Source organism: Lutjanus erythropterus, chromosome 24 (genome assembly GCF_056507025.1).
Source record: "Lutjanus erythropterus isolate fLutEry1 chromosome 24, fLutEry1.hap2, whole genome shotgun sequence".
Lineage (NCBI taxonomy): Eukaryota > Metazoa > Chordata > Actinopteri > Lutjaniformes > Lutjanidae > Lutjanus > Lutjanus erythropterus.
Window position 1 is genome coordinate 17038107 of NC_139340.1, and position 21382 is coordinate 17059488.

General features: G+C 42.2%; 1 protein-coding gene across 1 annotated transcript in view; it reads right to left on the reverse strand.

Annotated features, from left to right (window-relative positions):
• Positions 1-1502: 1502 nt before the first annotated feature.
• Positions 1503-21382, reverse strand: part of atp11a (ATPase phospholipid transporting 11A) — a 46803-nt gene continuing 26923 nt past the window's right edge. Inside the window, exons 6-31 of the mRNA XM_084713455.1 lie at positions 20697-20825; positions 19889-19992; positions 19723-19770; positions 19550-19614; positions 18799-18880; positions 17344-17494; positions 17060-17257; positions 16861-16974; positions 16709-16768; positions 16450-16616; positions 16296-16367; positions 15309-15382; positions 15039-15142; positions 13368-13549; positions 12736-12987; positions 12441-12618; positions 12238-12340; positions 11329-11474; positions 11046-11105; positions 10800-10927; positions 9995-10130; positions 8474-8497; positions 5636-5701; positions 5383-5486; positions 5125-5290; positions 1503-2261 (exon numbers count right to left, since the gene is read on the reverse strand). Coding sequence (XP_084569581.1) covers positions 1983-2261; positions 5125-5290; positions 5383-5486; positions 5636-5701; positions 8474-8497; positions 9995-10130; positions 10800-10927; positions 11046-11105; positions 11329-11474; positions 12238-12340; positions 12441-12618; positions 12736-12987; positions 13368-13549; positions 15039-15142; positions 15309-15382; positions 16296-16367; positions 16450-16616; positions 16709-16768; positions 16861-16974; positions 17060-17257; positions 17344-17494; positions 18799-18880; positions 19550-19614; positions 19723-19770; positions 19889-19992; positions 20697-20825 — 3192 coding nt within the window. The 3' untranslated portion in view covers positions 1503-1982. The remainder of the gene's footprint in view (positions 2262-5124; positions 5291-5382; positions 5487-5635; positions 5702-8473; positions 8498-9994; positions 10131-10799; positions 10928-11045; positions 11106-11328; positions 11475-12237; positions 12341-12440; positions 12619-12735; positions 12988-13367; positions 13550-15038; positions 15143-15308; positions 15383-16295; positions 16368-16449; positions 16617-16708; positions 16769-16860; positions 16975-17059; positions 17258-17343; positions 17495-18798; positions 18881-19549; positions 19615-19722; positions 19771-19888; positions 19993-20696; positions 20826-21382) is intronic.

A 21382-nucleotide genomic window follows, 5' to 3' on the forward strand; every position in this document is an offset into this window, starting at 1 on the left:
CATCTTAATTTCACTTTTTTTTTTTTTTGGCAGATTCTCCTCCTTAATTTAGTCATGAAACAGTTTTTATCTTTAAAAATGCACCTGCAGGAAGATACCGAGCCGTGTGAAAGAAACAGTCTGACCTTTTGGGAAAGATGCTTATTTACTTTCACTTTAAGTGTTTTTTTTAAGTTTCAACTTAAAGTTTTATCAGGCCGGCTGTGGAGATATGTTTAATTCTACTTCAGTTTCAGTTGATATTCTTTGTTTTTGCATGTCCAGTTTCAGGTTTCATGGCTCTAAGTCAAAGTAAAACCTGTGCATGTACTTAAGGCATCAAGTAATTTGGTGCACTTGATAGAATCCTTTTGTTGTGTTCTGATTATTTCAACAAAGACGTGTTTTTCTATGTGAATTTTTAAGGTGCTTTTAGGAAAGTGAACACACACACAAGAAAACTTAATTTAAACAACATGCATTTAAAAAAAAACACGCAGCCCACGTTTTAAACATTTAAGAACAAGTTGGGGACATTTCTAAAATTCATATCCGTTCTCTGGTTTTAACAAACGATTGACGTACAGGTCGCACACTCAACCTGACACCACAGTGTATCTATCAGCTGTTGTCTTTCTGTTTCTTTGGTAAATGGTCTGAGCGGAGGATAATGTGGTATTTACAAGGTGACATTAAGGCATTAAGAAACAGCTCGGCAGTCGTCACATTTCCAGCCATTTCTACTGGCGACAACAACAAGCCATAAAAATCAATAAAAGATGAAGGTCTACGTTTAAAGTGCTGTTAAGACAATAACACTGCACGCTAACACAGCTGCTAGCTACCAGCACACAGACACTCACACACATCTATCACACCGAACACTCTAGACTACCTACATGTGAATCTGAAAGCTTAAAGGGATAGTTTGGATTTTTTTGAAGTAGGATTTTATGAGGTATTGATCCACAGACAGCGTGTTACCTGGAGAAGCAGCGGGAGCTAAACTGCATGCTGCTGCGGACAGGATCAGCAGCAAAATGTATTTTAGCCATCCACTTATTTCAATAAACTTAAATGCAGTAAATGTATCCATTATATGAGCTAGCTGTGTGTAATAATGGCCACCTACTGCAGGTAATACACTTAATTTGGACAAGTATGTCACACAACCCCACTTCAAAACACCCAAACTATCCCTTTAAGTGTTGGATGTGGGACTGAAGTTGGTCCAGTTTCCTTTAAGAGATAATAAAACGGGAAAAAAGACCAACTCAGAGCCACTTCTCCAACACTTTGGCTTCGCTGCTCTACCACACCCCTGCTTACAGTGCCGTAGGATCTGTTCCCAGAGTCCTAGGGAGTGTTTCGAGATAACAGGTTTGCACACAGGCAACACCAGTTTGTCCTAAAAGGAGGCAGAACAGACAGATGGACAGAAAGAAGAAAGACAGAGGAATGAAGAAAAGAACACGTTTGGTCAGAGAAAGCTCGAGTTGACTTAAGCGCTGTCTTCATCATCATCATCATCATCATGATTATCGTCTTTTAAAAAGTCATATAAATCCTAAATAAGTGGAGTAAAGTACACTTCAGCTGCCAGCTATCGAAGGCGGGCAGATGTAAAGGGCCAGTGCACGTATTTTCAGTGTGACGCTTGAAGAAATCAAAGCTCGAGTCAGTTTGTTGTGACATCTTAACACTGAGCCCTTTGCGCGTTGTGGCGGCGAGCGAGGCCCCGTGAACGGAGTCCTTTCCAGAGCCGTCCCATAGTGCTTTGCGCCATACTTGGCTGCTGACTCTGGAACAGCTGTGAAGGTCACTTTCATTGTAATCCCTCACAGATGGATTACAGGTAGCTCAGTAACATAAATAAAGGAGGTTCAGTTACTTTTGGGTAACTTTACTTTCCAGCTCTGTGAGCAGCGACCTCGTCAGCTTCTGGACCAAATTGATTCCATGATGTATCGGAACATAAGAGCAGAACACCAGACAGAAATAACTTAGACTGAGGTCTCTGGCCCCGCCCCGCCGTAAGCGTGTCCCTGCTTTGAGTGGCGGGAGCCATCTGCGAATCGCAGCAGGGGGGTGAAGGTGCAGTAGTCTGGTGTTCTTTGCCAGCGTGTGAACATGATTTTCTTGCTAAAGGGTTCAGACCTTCGAGGGTTCGGGGCCGGGTGCCTTTGATTGCTCGAGCCTCGCCTGCCAGCCTTGGACGGGGCGTGGAGAGACGCCAGGGGGGTGAACTCGGACAGCTGGCCCTTGTAGAGTTTATCAGCGTTCTGTAAGAGGAGACGAGAGAGGGAGAGATGAAGTAGAAAGTAGTAGAAAATGTGCAGAGTACTGTAGAAGGCTCTTACAAGTGGTTTACACCTGGTATTAACGTGCATCCTGGGTGATCCGATCACAAGAGGACAGCTCTAAGTTGTGTTCAGACGTGTACAGTTATATTTTTCTGTTTAATAATGAAAAGAGGTTTATGAAAATGTCATTCCTTGACATTTTGAGAGTTCATTTTGTTTACATAATGTAACAAACTCATGGTTGAAACCTGCACAAATATATTGACAATCATTGTTTCTTGGGAGTATATCCGGTTCACTGTAACGCAAATTACATGTTTGGGCTCTCCTAATAATTGTGAAGGCATTCACCACTTAAACTAGTAACTGCAATATCCCCAGATTCCCTTTAAAAAGTCACACAACTTTGAGAGTTGTTGAGTGAGGAGAGACTTTATAAACTTAAATGAGAAATCATCATTAATCATGTGTGCCTTCCTGTGAATTGTGCTGGGTTTTTATGACTGCACTATGAGCAGGACACACTCTTTAACTTCCTTCCTTCTCGGAGTTGTCCACTTGCGATCAGATCACCCAACATGCATGTTAACACCGGCTGTAAACTGCCTGGTAGAGAGCAGGTGGATCAGAGACATTATTATCCCAGCGGGCCAGAATTTTAACTGACAGAGGTAGATGAGATTTGTTACTCAGGACTTAGCTAATAGCTCCTCACACTTATAGTAGCATCTGCATATTTTCTTCAGGGGCTCCTAAAGCTCAGATCTTTTGGGGATGATATTAGAGCATGAGCTTCATCTAAAGGGACTGCGAAAGACAAGGCACTGTCCTCTGTCGGTAACCTGAACCTGGACACAACTCTGCCTCACCAGACAATCCAATTGTTTGTATAATTCGATTAATAAAGTATTGTACTGCCTTTAATTGAATTGGCCGGCTGTGATGAGAATGTCTCGTCCACTCTGTTCAGACGCGAGCGATGCAACCCGAGCAAACGAAGTCTGTGACGCCAGACAGCACCGTAAAAAGAAGCAAACCATGCAAACGGAGCCATGACAAATAAACGTGCACGAACGTTCACTCCCTCTGTGAGCAAAGTCTTCTGGCTCTGCAGCCATGCTGAAATGTGTCACTAGAGGGCGCCACAGCTCCACCCAACAGGATGCAAGAGCTTTACACAATACCTGAAGAGTCCAGCTTTAAGATCCTCACACACACACACACACACACACACACATACACACACACACACACACACACTCTCACACACATCCCACGTGTTAGTCAGGTACATCTCTCAGACGTCAAACCTGTAAAACCAAACACCACGGCAAAGTAAAACCCGTCATTGCAGGATGTTAACATCACCCACCACTCCCCAGTCAAACCATTACACACTCGCACACACACACACATGTTGGCGGTGTGTGTGTTTTACCGTGCTGAAGCCCTCTAGGCTTCTGTGACAGCTACTCCATCTAGTAAGGAGTCAGAACTGTGGTAGGCCACGGCCCTGTCAAACCCTCTATTATCTCTCACACGCTGTGGACACACACACACACATCCAGAGACAAACACATTAAGGATCTACAACATAAAAATACACATAACAAAATAAATCACACTTCACGTATGCTGCATTTACACTCCAGGCAGAGGAAACATTACAGATGTGTTGTTTTGTCTCCTCTACCTGCATGTAAATCCAGATGTAGATGCAATGGCATGCACTCAGATTTCATGCAATCAGAGGGAACTTAATACAAAAAAGGAAAATAAAAACAGAAAGAGAGGGTTTCTACAGAAGTTAGAGACAGGAGGAAAGGCAGTGGGTCACCTCTAGGAGGGATGGGTTAGAAACTGATTCTGCTGGAAGTCTGAGACAGCATAAAGATGGTGGAGGGCTCGGAGGCAAGGCACCGACGCTTAGTCTGGAGAAAAGGAGGAGGAGGAGGAGGAGGAGGAAGGGAGGAAGCAGGAGGTCAGAGGGAGGTGTTACAAAGCTCAGAAGATCAGCTGCAGATAGTCAGAAATCTCTGGACAGGTTTCAGGAGGTCAGCTCTCCAAAAATCACATTTGGGAGGAATTTTTAAGGGAAAGGAGCAGTTTAGGATAAATACAGAGTGAAAGTTCAAACCTCACAGCAAACTGTTTGAGAATAAACACATTTAACAGGCAACACATACATGTACAGATGCACATTCCTGACTGATTTTATCAGTGTAATCCAGAGAGGCTGAAACTGGTCCAACAGTCTAATATGGGCTTGGTGGAAAGTCCCCAGCAATCCATGTACTGCACAGAGCCTGGGACAACAACTGTTCTTATCTCTAGTATTTTATGCACATTTATGTAGAATATAATTAATATAATTGTTTTTAGAGCAAAATATATTTTTCAGAGCAGAACAGACACTCCCTGCCTCTGTAGAGGAGCGAAAACTTTGATGGCTGCATTCCTAACTCTGCATTAATTAAATACTTGGAGTGTTAGTTGTTAAAAGTACATTCGCTGTCTCTATCGTTCTTTTTCTATTTAGAAATGAAGGAGCACCGCACACAGACAGGGAGGGATTCACTGACTCACATCCAGCAGAGCCGGGACGTAACCGAAGCCAGCGTACATCTGCTGACCCACAGTCATCAGTTAGACATTAGACGCACCGCTGCATTATTACACTTAATAAACATCATTATCTACAGTATGAAGCTTTAAACAGATACTGAGAGTGAAAGATGCTGAATGTGGTGTAAACAGGGAGCTGAGCTGCATTTGGTCGGGAGCTGGTGAAGGAGTATTTGTGACACTTTCACACTACCAGCGTGTGTGTGCGTGCACCGACCTGTATGCGTTCAGTAGTGGTGGGCCACAGCGCCCTCCAGGTGACTTTCTTCACCACATCTGGCAGCAGACTGGCTGTGATCAGAAGGATGATGCTGAGCCAGGCCGGACCACTGGACAACATCTGCATGAACACGTAGTACATCCTCTGGTAGTTGAGGAACGGCCTGGAGAAGAGGAGAGATTTTACTTTTTAGGTTTCAGGCTTCTACATAAAAACCACACCGTGAGTTCAACTGAAAGCAGTTTTTTTTTTTACCAGATGATTCCTCCCCACAGCAGAGAGAAGACCACGAAGAAAATCAACGAGCCCCAGATGACAAAATGGTTGATCCAAGTCCAGTAATGAGTGTCTAGAGCCAACTGCAAGAGAGAGGAGGCGAGAGATGAGACAGGAACCTTTGACCTGTCAGACTTCACAGCTCGCTGTAATGATGCCAGCGAGGGTTAATCCAGTCCCGCTCGGCTGCTTCTGCAGATGCGGACGCTGTGAGTGTGTGTGAGGGTGTTACCTTGAATGTAACAGTGAAGACGAGCACAGTGAAGACCAGCGTCCCAAATGTCCAGTTTCCAAACATCTGCAGGGGCAAAAGGACAACAGCTGCTGTTAGTGACACACCTCAAATGAAAAAAAACAAACTATTTTTTCATATTTTATTAAATAAAATTCACTTTGAACACCATTCATACTGTTACAACAGCGAACACATCCAGCTTTTTTTTCAGCTCATTGTGTAACGTCACATAACCAGACGTAAGTTCTACACAACTGTCTTTTTTTCTCATCTGTCTGTAAAAATAATGTTTAGTAAATGCTTAAAAACTTTAAATCCACCTGACATTAACATATGGAGACATAGGAGTGCCATAAAAAACAAATAAATCTGTAAGAGAATAAGAAAATAAATGTGCAAATAAAGAGATTTAAAAGGATAAATATGTAAAATAAAAATGTGCATACATATAAAGATAAATAAACGAAAACATAAACAAATGTGTAGCTATAAAGACAACATTTTAATTTAATTTCATATTTATTTCTGTATATATTATAATAATATATATATATTTATTTTTGCCCATGGCGAGCTGATTGACAGCTCGGCCCTTTGACGAACAGCAGAAACATTGGAGAAAAGAAAAAGAGAAAACTAAGGGATAAAAATAAATAAATGACATTATATAACATAAATAAATAAAGACAACACATACAGAAATAGAGCTCATATGCAATAAATAAATAGTTTTAGAAATATACACAGAAATATATGAACAAATAAATGAAAAATTCTTCTGATTATATTCTATTGTTTGTCTTTATATTTCCACATGTATTTTCTTATTTTCTGACAGATTTATTCCTTGTTATGGCGCCCCTATGACTCCTTATTAACATGCATCAGAGGCGACATGACTATAATCAGGTGCATTCGACAGGTAAATGCACTCGGGTCATCCGAGATCATTCCACAGGCCCGGAGTCAACATGATACACAGAGATAAACTGAAGAGCACGTATTCAGTGAGGAATCAATCAATCCAACAGATGGCAGGGAGCTCAGACAGCAACATTCAGGTGAAGAATAACACGTCAGATGGCAGATGGATGGACGGGAAACTGGTGAGGTGAGGTGTTTTTAAATTATTACCAGAAGAACCTGATGGGAAAACATTTTAAATGCGCTTCCTGTACCATTTATAAATCATGTAAATTTGAAACTAGCCAGCGTGAAGCCTCTCCACCACAATTTATACCGAGCGTCAAATGTTTTTGTGTCGCTTTACAGCACAAAATAGATGACTGTGCTTTTAGGCAGCGCTATTACTGCAACTTAACCCGAGCTAAAAGCTTTGTTAATATCTGGGAACGGCAGAAAGTGGAGCGAAAAAATCTATTTTGGCTGCAGAGAAATTTGTTTAAAAGGCTCTTTGTGACTTAAAGCTATGGTTTATGGGAACTGTGGTCATAATTATCAACAACATTAAGTCACAATGCTACTGACATTAGACAGATGCTACACCAAAGTGTCAACAGCTACATGAAGAAAATAAGAAAATCTAATGTCTTTAACACATTAAACACGTCGATACTAGAGAGAGAGACTACAGTATAAACGTTTATAATAATCCTGATATAGTTTCTTTACTAAAATGATGTCCAAAACTTTGAAATTCATGATAGTAACAAAGATTATTTGTCAAAATCAAAACCTTGAATGTGCTGAACGTGACTTATGAATAAATGAAGTTAAGAAAAAACAAAGATGTAAACAAGCATGAAAAGATAAACCTGAACATGTAGACGATGTAATGTTGACGTGATCGTGACAAATGACATGTTGACAGTTGTGACCTCTAACTTATTTCCTAAACCTCGACTCTGATCTTGTGGTTAACGTGATGAACAATCCAGAGTGCCAAAACAAAGCCAGTGGGTCAAAATGTTTGGTTTGCTATTAAAGCAGAATTACAGACCAGGTTATTTATACATAAACTACACAAACTATTAACCAAGACAAGTTACAGTAAATCAGAAAAACTTTCTCAATTATTTCCAGACATATTATCATTTATCACGTAAGAAATTCACACAAACATCTCTGATCCATCTACCAGGACAAACTACTACTGCATAATCTACATTATAGTGATAATACAATCTTTTCTATGCAGCTGTTCACTTCTGGAAACGTACGGCAAATGATTTTTTTCTGCTACAGTTTTTGAGATAAAATAAATAACTCGTCTTCTTTAAAAAATGAATTGCATGCACTGAATTCACTTTTCTCTCTGCAAACAAATCAGAAGCTTCAGATTTTTGCTTCTAGTTGGATGCAAAAATCACTACCAACTATTTTGTGTCCCATCTGGACTCCATCTCTGTTATTTCTTTGCTAATAAGCGTATAAATAGTGCTGATGGTTCAGAGAGTGACCGCAAATGTGACAATGTTGTTCTGCTCTAAAAGGAGCCACATCAGCTGAAGGAGAATTAGATTAGAAAGATGGCCACACGACTCAAATGTCTTGTAATGGAAAAAGGAGTGCAACTGTTTTTCTGCATTTATTCATCTCCTGCTTTCAACTGAAGTTAAAACGTATTCCACACACACACACACGCACACACACAACGCACACAGGATGTATAATTAAGGAGTTGGATCACTATATGAGCAGGTCACTACACAAAAGCCTACAGCCGATGTGTCTACAGCAAGCACTACAGGCTGGACATGAGGCGATCGGTGAACGGGTGATGGGTGGTTTGGTATCAGGCCGTGTGACGGGACCAAACAGGAAATTGGAAACTGAAACTAGGGAGAGATGATAGAGAGACAGGGACAGGCTTACCATCTGTGTGTTGGTTGTCATTAGCTGGGAGGAGGAAAAGAGAAGCAAAAAGAAAAAGCAACACAAAGGTAAGAGGAGAGGAAGAAGAGGAGGAAGAAGGCCAGAAGAAGAGAAATCATAATAAAATAAACAACAGTTTTTTTTTTTGTGGCTGGAGAAGAATTAAAAAAAACATTCAATGCAGAAAAAAAAAGTGAAATCAAGCAACCAAAAGCAATCCAAGAGGTTTCTGGGAGAGTAACACTGCTTGAAAATGAAAGGAAAAAAAAAAAAAATAGAGAAACACAGAGGAAGATGGTGGAAAACCCGCCATGCTGTCGTGGCTTGGATGTGAACGGGAGAACGTCTATCAGCATCTATACGTCATTTTACAAGTTAGAACAACAGCCGTGAAACTTTTTCAGCCGGGGACACAAACTAAAACTGTAATGTGTTTCCTCAAATAGTGACTGGGGTCTTCATTTACTTCAGTAGGCTTTTATTTGAAGCAGATGAGCACTGAGATGTGCCTTTATTTCTCTCTAGTTTTGATCTGCTCTCGTTTGCCCTGTTAAAGTTACTGCAGTATGCTGTTAATACAAACTCAACACTTCAAATTAAAAGCACCGTGACGTTTAGTGGACAGAAGGCAAGGCTTTTAATGTGAAATATTATATCTATTATATAAATATAATATCCCCCGCTTTGTTTTTTTGTGGCCGTTATTTGAGACCCAGCTTTTATTTGAGGAAATACAGTGGTTTCTGTTTTTTGTAGACGTTTTATCATCGTGTGCTGCACATTTGTTGAGAAATAACTGCCAGTGTTGCATTACAGAATATCTATCCAGTATGTAATGATGTAGCTAGAAGTAGTTACTAGTAATTAACTGGTGGAGTTTTATTAAATATCAGGTAAGCAACAGGTGAATTATAAGGAAAACTGACGTTGAAAAAGGCTGAGTGTTACCTGATATTTGGTAAATGATTCTTGTTACATTTACTTAATACTGTACACCTTTACCTTGTGCACCTTTTAAGATTTAATTCCAAAAAATAAAAAGCTAAAAGCCTGTCTCAGATGCATCACATTAATAGGTCACCAATGAAAGCAGCTCTGATTAATGAGTAAAAGCTTTTCCTCCTTTTTTATTACGCAGGTTCAATGTGTATCAACTGCGGCTGAGATTTAAGCCTCAAAGAAAAATATACCTGGTTTATTATCATTACTGAACATAAAACATCCCAGATAGACTGAAAAAGACAAAGAAAAGCAGCAAATTATAGATGTGTTTGGTAGAGAACTGACACGAAGCATGAACCTGTAGAAAATGTACAAAAACTAACAAATTATAACAGGAAATCAAAAACAAAACATGTTCTGTTGAAGCCCATAGTTTAAAAGAACCCTGAGGTTCTATTACAAACCAAAACTGGAACTAGACAATACATGTGGATATTTTTACCATAAATCTTGTCCAAGACAAACAAGTTGTCTGTGATTAAACAAATTCTGGGGCTGTCGGGGACACATGGACGTTACCTGTCCGTTGCTGGTGAAGGTGGTGTTGTCAAACAGGAAGTAAGCACCAAAGAACATCACGATGGCGTCGTACACACCGAGGATGGTCCAATAGATGAAGATGGGCCACCGCAGCAAAGAGTTCTTCGCGATGTCTCTGTGAAGACAAACGGTATCAGTGACTCACGCTGACCGTCTCTCGTACGAGTGATGGCGTTATTGATCAAAAGCTGCCCTTGACCAGAGAGGACTGTAATGAGATATTTTAATTTGATTTAACATGACGTTCATATGGAATAATTCATGAATACATCACTGATGTTGCTGCCTAATAAACACTAAAATACTAAATGATGATTTGTGGGAAAAAATGTACATCTAGTGTGATTTCTGAGGTCACACGATGAGAAAAAGAAGAATTCAGACTGAGGAGAAAAATGCTTTGTCTTGTCATGTGAAACCTCGAGTTTTCAATTAGGAAATGTCTGATCTCCGACCAAACTGAACCCAATCAAAATAAGTTAAAGTGGGAGGTTTCTGCCCTCTGAGGCCTGACCTGAACGTATTGAGCAAACGTCTCCTTTGCAGGGAAGTAAAATCAATAGAAATGGTTTATGCTTGCAGTTTATTAGTCAAATTGATTCAGTGTTCTCTCTGGCTTTTGAAAATACTTCATCCTCTGCTGTTACTTTGCACACCAACAATCCAACGGAGGGTTTTATGATTCAGAACAAATTTGCAGAATAAGCAGCAGGATGCAGTTGTGCATCACACATACACAGACAGATTTTGTATTTATCGAACATTGTTAAATATCACCACTCACCTATAGAGACAGGGATCCTTTTTCAGGATGTCCATGTTGATGTGCTGCTCTATGAGGCTGTAGAGCAGGATGGGCAGCGAGGTGAAACTGATGTTGTACAGAGTCAAGTAGGCTGTATCATACAGCGGCTGGTGAGAAGGATGCATCTGTGTTATTTCTCTCTTTAGTTCCTCGTCATTGTTTGTTTATTTTCTGTGTGTGTGTGTGTGTGTGTGTGTGTGTGTGTGTGTGTGTGTGTGTGTGTACCTGTTGTGAGAAGCCACAGAAGAACTGGTAGAGGAACTGGGGGAAGATGAAACAGACATTCTGCGAAGACAAAGAAGGGATGAAAATTCTTTCTGAAGAGTTAAAAAAAAAATGGAAGTAAATTGATTATAGGAGGGACAGAATTCCCTTTTGTTTCTGTACAAGACAAAAAAGAAAATGAAGAGAAGTTTTGGGTATTCTTATTACGACCCTGAGGAAATAAAAATGTCATTTAAATAAAGGTAAAAACGAATCAATTACATGAATTGAGCGAGCAGAATACCTTGTAGAAGAAGTATTGCACGAGTTCAGAGATGCGTATGTAGTAATAGTGTCCGTGGACGAGCAGCATCTTCTTGAGGTGTTTGAACTTTGGGATGGCGTAGTCGCTGTTCCTCACCGCCTGGCGACCCTCCTTACCCATAATACCTGCAGAGGGTTTGACATGATTAAACACACCCACAGTGGGAAGTATCATGGCAACGAGTAAAGTTAAAGTACTGATGTTTTTTTGTTGTTGTTTTTTTTAAAAGTTCTCTTGTTCACATCCACACTGGGTGATCAGTGCAGGACAGGGCTGATCAACTGGTCCAGATTTTAAAACCCGGGAATGTAGATGGGTAAGACACTTTTCCATAACCTTTTTTTAGCTTTCGGTAATGATAAATTTTACATAAATGTCTGACAGGTGTATATTTTTTCATAGCAAATGTCACACTAGTTTTAATTTTGTCTTTTACATTTGTGTGCATTTGCAACTCTCAAGAGAGATGCAAAGGAAGCGAGATGGTTTGCACATTAGCTGCTTCTATACCCTTTATGTGTAGTTTACTTATTTTGTCTTATCAGATTTAGGTATGCTGGGATAGTCGGAGGTTGCCTCTGGGCCAGATGTGGCCCACAGGCTTCCAGTTGAATAGGCTGAGTGTTGGACTAGTGGCCTTTAGTGAAAAACGACCCAAAACATACAGACGAGGCAACCAGGTGGTCTTTAGAGCCCTGTAAGTCACATAACCTCAACCAAACTGATGATGCATTTAGTACTGAGGCCAAGGTCAGGTCCAGTTATCTCTTAAACATGGAGGAAAGACCTGCAGTTCTCTCACTGCACACATGATGTGGATATAAATAAAGGCAGAGAGTTGTCTGTGTTAATATGAGGTCATTTTAATGGGACGTAGCATGTACTAACCGATGCCAACGTGGGCCTCTAGGATCATGCTAACATCATTAGCTCCATCCCCAATGGCCAGCGTGATCGGGTGCTCCTTTGAGGCTTTGATCAGCTTCACAATCTAGAAAATCAAAAAAGAAATCAACAGCTGCTTCACCTCTTCTCACTCTGCTTGCTTTCTCATATATATACAGTTTAAACACAGGTGTTGTCTGTTGTACCTGTGCTTTCTGGAGCGGTGCCATTCGACAGCAGAGTACAGCGCTGCAGTTGCGGCAGATTTCTAGGAAGATCTCTTTGTAGTTCCCTGAGTTTGAGTCCTCCTGAGCGGGCCTCATCACCGCGGAGAGGGTGGCTCCATCGATGATCAGACCGTAGTCAGTACAGTCACCTGATAAACTGGACAAACACAGGACCTGTCATTAACGAAACACAAAGGCCAGGATCTCCACTTATGCGGCTCCTTCCACCATATTTCATATTTCGACCCCGTCTCTCACAAAAACACCCACACACCCAGAGAAGGTGTCCCTGGTCATGCCTCCGTGCTGCCTCAGGACCGTCCTGCTCAGGTCAAACAGGACGTCATGAAGGCTCTGCTCCTCAGTACGTTTGGTGGTCAGCTCCAGGATCTGAGTGTTGCGGCGAAACAGCTTGCTGGCGTAGCACGTCGCGGCCGCCGTCTCCATCTTATCACCGGTCAGCACCCACACCTTCATACCCGCCTTGTGGAGGGACTCGATGGTGTCCGCCGCTTTCTCCTGGAGCCTGTCGTGACGGAGAGGACAAGAACGCAGACGAGGAAAGACAGAGGGACATTTTAATGACAGTCATAAAGTGGAACAATGCTTGAATCATTCGAACTCTGACTCTTTCTGCACAAGATGAGTCAACTTGCATTGCCCTCTGGGTCAACAGTCCCTTTTAAGGCTGCACTCTAATTGCTTTAGTAGCGAGTGTGTGATCTGAGGGTTGCCCTCGCTCAGGTCGGTTCACTCAGAAGTCGGGCAGCAGCTCGCAATCAAGAGTTAGAGCTTCAGGGTGTTTGAAGTGCAGATATTTAGATCCAAAAAGTGCAAACACTTCACCAAAATGTTTATAATTCTCTGCTTGCATTGCCATCTGGACCTACAGACTGTATTTCTTACCTGTCCTCCACAGCAGTGGCTCCCAGCAGTATCAGGTCCGTCTCGATGAGGTCGTAGGCCTCGGCCAGTCGTTTGTCTCTGTCCTGTAGTGCCAGCTTGGCCTCGCTCAGCAGGTGGCAAACCTCCTGGTACTGTTCTGGACTCAGACGCCGATATGCAACACAAAGAGTCCTCAGACCCTCCTGAAGGAAAGGTTAGAGTCAAACTGGGTTAGACGAGAAAAATCAATAATGAATTTTTTTTTTTTTTTTGCAGGATTCTAAATAAACAGCAAAATACAGATTTTTTTTATTTATTTGCTCGACTCTGGGCTTGAATGTGAGGTTGGTTGGTGTGTGGGCAGCTCTTTCTATTTGAACCTCACGAGTACAACACCCACCACAGAGCTTTTGTGTTTGCACTGAAAGCTGCAAGTGATCTGCAGCTGCAGCACAACGAGTGAGGTTTCACTGACCTGGTTTCCACTGCAGGTTCTACTCACTTTATTTAGTTCATCCTTTATGTGTAAACTGAACTAGAAACTTCATCCTCAGATGCTCTGTGATATGCAGCTCTGCATTTTGGGAACTATTTTGTAATCAGGCTTTGCAGAGTTTTGCATCAAAAGTCCAACGCCCCTGATCAATCTAAGTGTTGAAAATGATAGTTCAGATCATTTGATGTAGGATTGTCTGAGGTACTGCCGGTCAGCACGCACTCAAGTCAGCAACAAAATGTATTTTAGCTACTTAGAAAAGGTCCACCTAAAAAATTTTAATCAATATCAGTTTAAGTGTACGCTACATTTAGGATCACCACTTTACCTTGCAGCCAGACAGCCACTTCTGACAGGAAACCACTGTTACATAAGCCAAACAGGTGTCTCTCTGAACCAACCAAACTCTATAGATGAAACCAGTAATTTTATCTTGCAGGACACAGAAGCTGCTGGTCTACTGCTGCCTCTATCTTCTCATTTGTTTGTGTTGTTGTATGAGTTTGGTGTTTTATAAAGTTAGTTTGGATTCAACTAAGTCACACAATAAGACAAAGGAAGTAACAGATCAAGGTAGTGGGGGACCAGTAACTCCTGTTTTCTGCAAGGTAAAATTACTAATTTCCCCTATGGAGTTTGGTTGGTTTGTAGAGAGAGATATTTGGCTTATAAAACGACAGTGTCCCATCAGAAAAAGCTGCCTAACAACAAGGTAACACAGAGAAAATATTCTAAATACAGCGTGCATTGACCATGGATAGGTACCTCATACACTTCAAATAATCCAAACTATCCCTTTAAGGTGGATTCTTTCATCGGTGTAGGTGGTTCTTTCACAAAAAATGTTCTGATTACATGTCCGACAGAGAGCAGGACTGGAGTAAATGAGATAACGAAATACACGTCGATCAACAGCTGACAGGAAGAACTGCCAAAAAAAAAAAAAAAAAATACAGGACAACTGTTGGATGGAAGTGGGCCATGCTCCACTGATCGACTTCCTGTGGTAACCATGGAAACCACCGTGGGCCATGTGCTGTAACTGTGGAAACCAGTGATGTCGCACAACCTTCGAAACTCTCACAAGGTGAATCATGGGAATAATGTTCCGAGAGAAAAATACTTTCTGTAATTTTGTATATCTGTGTGTGTGTGTGTGTGTGTGTGTGTGTGTGTGTGTGTGCGTGTGCTCTCACCACTGCATTGTGCTCCACCCGAGCTCTGACTTGATCCACCTTGCCTGATATGACCCTGGGGAAGATGGAGGAGTCGGCACCTTTACAGAACAGATAGAGCTCGCCTGCTCACACGCACGCACACACACACACACACACACACACACACACACACACACACACACACACACACACACACGAAAAAATAAAGGGAGAAGAGTGTGTCACAGAGTGTGTAACCGTACCTAACCATATACAGTACATGCATATGAACAGTTTGAAGTGTATTACCAGTGTTGGACCTGACGATGACGCTCATCCTCCGTCTGACTGAGTCGAACGTCAAAACCTCCAGCAGCTCAAACCTGATTTTAAAAAAAAAAACATCACACAAACAAAACGCAGAGGAGTTCATTTCAGTTTGTTTGGTTTCATTTTAGCTGATACCGATCCATTAAAGTACGCCCATATCAGCCCCGGCGACTTCCTCATCACGCAGCTTCGCTATGTTTTAACATTTGAGCGATGCCGCGATGTCATAAAACTCTTTTTCTTTTTCTTTTCTTGATGTTTTGATAAAATCAAAAACGTTGCCAGAAAGTCAGTGTGCTTAATTAAGCGCCAAACAGGAAGCAGCAAACTGGGTAGTCACTTTGGTAACAAATTATTTTAGTAAGTAATCCTAATTTTTTGAAAAAGTTAACCACTCTTTTCCACGCTTAAACTTTGAACAGAAAAATCTGCTTATCTTTATAGATCACAGTAAATGGTTGCTCTAATATTTTCATAAAGCAGGGCTTCGCAGTGAAAGATGATCATGATTGAAGGCTCTATATTACAGGAAGATTTTGATGTAATGAATATATTTCTGCCATCCTTATCTTACACCCCCACAGCTAAAATTATGCACCTAGAGACCTTGGCACTGATCCTTAGACCCTTAAAATCTTATAAAAACCCTTGAAAATCATATTTAATGAACTCAAACCGAGATGATCATCAGTTTGAAAGCTGTGAATTCCAACAATAATTATCTCTGTTCAGGACTGTTCTAAATTTATCAAGAGGGCTGCTGGTTTCACTGGTTACTAGGCTACGACCACTTGTTGGAGTACTGACCTAGTTTTGCAGCACACGTGCAGTTAAACTCCAGTCGCTGCTCTAAATTCATAAACCGCGCACAAAGCGACCAAAACCACAGTAAGTGAGAATGGTAACGTGCTTGAAAGTTTGATGAAGATTGTTTCAGAGAGAATTGTTTCAGATAAACACACTCACCTCTCAATCTCATCCTCCCTGTTCAGAATCTCCATGTGACTGTCCTTCAGTCTCAGGTAGGTGAAACCGAGCCTGCGGCGCAAAGCAGACCACCGTTATTATGGAGGGGAAAAAAATGACAGACTGAATGTTTGAGCGCGAGTGTGTTATTTACCTCTTCATGCCCTCCACCAGCGCCACCTCGTCCGGAGATGACGAGATGTAGAAGGACGTGGACTTGCCCTGGTGGATGCCGTGCTTGATCCCGTCCACCGTCTCCTCCTCCTTCACCTGCACCGTGTGGCACAAACACAGCGCCCGGAAGAACAGCTCCTCGTGCTCCTGCGGCGGACGCAACACAGTGTCACACAACACACACACACACGCACACCCACAAAAACACACGCACGCACTCAAACTGAGGCTGTGCTCACCCTGGCCTCGGGACCTGGCGATGTGTCGATCATGTCCATACCGGCTGCACCAGGCATCACCTAGCAACAACACAAATTCAGCACAGTTAAATGTTTTGCTGCTGACCCCGTCCACAGCAGTTCATTTCTTAGCTCCTCCATCAGGTCGTTACCTGTCCGTTACAGATAGCATGAGGTACGTAAACGTGTCCGTCCACGCAGCACTCGATGAACTCCATGTTGTTCTCCGTCAGAGTCCCTGTCTTGTCTGTGAACACATATTCCACCTGGAAAGAGAGCAGGATTATTGTACTCCAAGTCTTCTTAATCCATGCAGCTACTCTTTTTTCTGTTTTTAGCATTCGCCGCTACCTGCCCCAGCTCCTCGTTCAGGTCTGACGTGTTGACCACGGCTCTCTCCCCCACCTCCTCGTCAAACATCTCATCGTCCCACATGATGAAGTAGGAGCCCAGGAACTTCTGCATTTCCACGGTGACGTACATGGACACGGGGATGATGTAGTTGAAGAGAACCATGAAGGCCAAGAAGTCTGTGAACGCCCTGATCACCTGAGGAACACGAGGAGGAGGGAGAGAATGAGACGGGATGCAGGAGTTTTTTTCCCAGATTGAGGGAACGTGATCGAAAGACTCACAATGTGTCTCTGTCTCTCTGAGTCTGTCCTCTGGTTGTACCAGGGCTCGTCTCTGTTGGGGTCGGCCTGCCACACGTATTTCAGCACCGTGTTGATGAGGGCCTTGCCGATGAGGATGCACAGGTAGACCACCAGGTAGGCATTCATTGACCTGCAGGGGGAGACAGGACCAGTGTTCAGCTAACTTGACAAGGAAGCAATAAAGATATTTAGAACATTTTCTTTCTTATTTCAAACATTAGAAGCAAGCAGGTGGCTTTACAACAAAATAATATGAATTTAGATTTTTGGAGAAACTGACAAAAGCTGACATTCTTTAGAATTTACTAGATGTTTTCTGTTTTCAGATTGGAGCCTCTCTGTCCCAGAGGAAGTTGTGTCTTCTCAAGAAGAGGTTAATGTTTTGGCATAGAGCTGATTAGATCACCGCCAGTAACTGAATTCTATTCCAACGAGTAACCACTATCATGCTCACGTTTCCAAAAAATTGGTCTCATTAGAATGAAATGGCTGCTATGGGGACATGGATACAATACCCAGTCAATTCCAATGACGGTTATGGACATTCATACTGCACACAAAACTGCATGGGATTAGTGAGAGCGGGCACATCTGTAAAGGGGACATACAGAACCTTTCAGTTTTTTTTTTTTCCCCCTCATCAAAATTTAGCCTGACTCTGTGGTGTTATTTAGCCCCCCGCTGATACGGCACCAATCGACGCTTTAGATCATCTAGTTTCACATGACGCCACAATCTTTACTGTAGCTTTAAAACACATGCACACAACCAAACACAAGCACAAACCTGGAGGAGAGAAAAATCAGCAGTCACCGTTTAACATCCCATATGAATAAATAAATATATGCAAATGAACACATGATGCAAGGAATCAAGCATTTGGACACACAAACGCAAAAAATAAGTCTGATCCACAGACAGAAAGTCACAAAGTGCATGGACTCAGAAAGACAGTGCAGAGCAGTTCTGCAGGTAAAAGGTAGTTTGTTCTTGTCAGAATGGATACTTGCATAAAAAGAACAGCTAAGACGAGGCATTTACTCGGAGCCAAGTTTGTTTTGGCAAAACGAAGACAAATACACTTCCAATGACTTAATCAGACACACACTGTAACCAAGTGTAAATGTAATCCACCTACAGTCAGTCATATCTACAGGCCATCTGGATACAAGACGCATGTCAGTGCCAGATGGAGAGAAACTGATCCAGTGAGTGCAGTGAGCCAGAGACACGAGGACTCTCAGTCAGGGAATAATGAAGAGATGGATGAAGGGATCGGCAAAAAAAAAAAAATGTAAATGATTATCTAAGCCAGCATTAACTAACTGAGAAGAAGGATGCTGCCAAAGAGTGTAAAGCGTGCACAGGGGTGTCAATCTATCCAAACAGTTTATAAAATGTACAGAATATGGAAATGAAAGAGAGCGAGCTTACTTTTCCACCGCGGAGCGTTTCTGAGACTTGGTCTGGTAGTTGAGAGCCATCTTGGTTTCCATGCCAGTGTAGATGGCAACCGCTAAAGAGAGGCAGAGGTGAACGCTGAACGTAAGAGTCAATTCTTACACGAAACAAAATCTCAATGTTCAATTACAAGCTTTTTCTTCCTGGCTTGGTCATTCGTCAGGAGATTTAAGCCACCGATGACACCACAAACGACCATCTGTTATCATGTGAGCGAAATTCTACACTCGGATCACAGCTGAGCAAACTGCATCTGCTGAGGAAGACCGTGAGAAGCACGTGAAACACGTTCTCGCTCCCAACTCGTCAAATACGGCAGCTTGGTGACTGGTCTTATACTTCAAACCTCCAGCATCAGTTTTGCACGTGCATGGCAGGAAGACTTTCAAAATAAAGACACAAAAATACTTGGTTAGCTTTGGGAAAATATATCTAACTTACGTAAATTACATAACTTAAGTTAAGATGTACTTAAAAAGAACTCAACATGGACTATTTGTTTCACATGGGACACAAACCCTGACTTCGACAGCCGATCAAAACGTATCACTGGATGGGAACCTCCAAAATGATGCTACAGGGGTAACTTCAGCATCGTTGTTTGAACCACAGGGGCACTAAAGAAGCTGCCGAATTTGAAAGTGGGCTAAAAGCTCTGGAAAAAGCTAGTAAGCAGAATCTGAGTTGAGATAATTTTGTCAAACAGAAGTAAATATATTTTTACCATAGATGTACTCCGTGTTCTTTAGCGTGGCTCCTCGGAGCAGCAGGTTCTCCGATCCTAACGGCCTGCAAACGCACAACAACTCAGTTTTAGTGTTGGACTGATGTTGAGTTCACACTCACAGTCGTATTTTGGAAAAAATCGATTGAGTTATGAGGGCTTGCGGGGGTTACCTGGCTACTGGCTCACTGTCCATGTAGATGTTGATGCGGCCCACGAATCTGCGTAGGACGGAAGTGACAGGAAACAAGTGAGAAAAGACGTGTTTCATTCACTGATTAATTTGGCAGGACGGTTGTTTGTTTTTCAGGTGTGTTCAGGTATGTGTGCTGTACTGACTTGTACAGGTCCGGCTGCGGTTGTTCACATTCTATTGTGGCGTGGATGGAGTCGACCTCCTTCTCTGTGTTGTAAGCTTTGGTGTCCTGAACTGCATAGTATGTCTAGAAGGGGAAGACGGAAGACAAACGGAGAGAATCAGAGAATGTATATGGAAATTTTCAGGGCTTTACTTTGCTGTCAGGCAGCCTTTTCTGACAGGAAACCTCTGTTACATAAGCCAAATATCGCTCTCTCCTAAACAACCAAACTCCATTGGCAAAGTCATCAATTTTACCTCACAGAAAATAGGAGTTGCTGGTCCATCACTGCCTCAATTTACTGACTTAAGCGACTTCAGTTAATCTAAACTCACCTTTTAAAGTGCTGAAAGTCACAGAATGACACAAACATACTAACCAATCGTGGCAGCGGTTGACCAGCAACTCCCATGTTCTGTGAGGTAAAATTGCTGATTTTGCCAGTGGAGTTTTTGAGTTTTTGGAGAGAGCGATTTTTTACTTATATCACAGCGCTTTCCCATCAGAAAAGACTGTCTGACAGCAAGTTCAAGTGGTGAAAATATTCTAAATAAAGCGCTTACACTGATTTTTTGGGTGGCTAAAATACATTTTGCTGCTGACCCTGTCCACAGCAGTACATTGCTTAGCTTCCTGAACTGACAACCAACTGTAGGTAATACATCGACTGTGGAGAGCTACCTCATACAACCTCACTTCAAATAATCCGAACTATCCCTTTAACTTTAAAAAGATAAAACTGTCAGGTTGACTTAAGTGAACGAACTGTTCTGTGCATTAACACACACCTTGTGGCTGCTCTCTCCGTCCAGACTGGCTGTAGTAACGTAGCAGGTCCCGTCGTCTCGAGACGTGGACAGAAGGATGAGGTCGCAGGGAAAAGATTCATCTTCTTTCACAAAGACGACATCACCAACCTGAGACAGACACATAGAAAAGAGGCACGGGTCAAATGATAACTTGATGAGGGATAAAATATTAGAGTCAAACATCGCTCTCTCCCAGCCAGCCAAACTTCAAAGGCAAAATAGGCAATTTTACCATGCAGAACACAGGAGTTGCAGATCTACTGCTGCCTCCATCGGTTAGTTTGTTTGTGTTTTAGGCTAATTCAGATTCACCAAAAGTCACACTAACAAACCGGCTGATCGAGGCAGAGCGACATCAGCAGCTCACGTGTTCTGTGAGGTAAAATTACTGATTTCGCCAATGGAGTTTGGTTAATTTGAAGAGCGCGACATGTGGCTTATACAGCGTCTCTGGATGAAAAACAAACTCGAACATAATACACTCCTCAAGGATGGTGTGTCACTTATCCCGTTAGCATTTGCTAATGCATTTTCTACTAATGCAGTTAGCCTAACAAGCTAACCTCCTGCTTTGCCGACTGTAAACCTCTCAGGTTCAGCCAGCAGTCACAAATATCTGACGGGACAGTTGATCCTGAAACTGATCCTCTGTGTCTGATATTCCA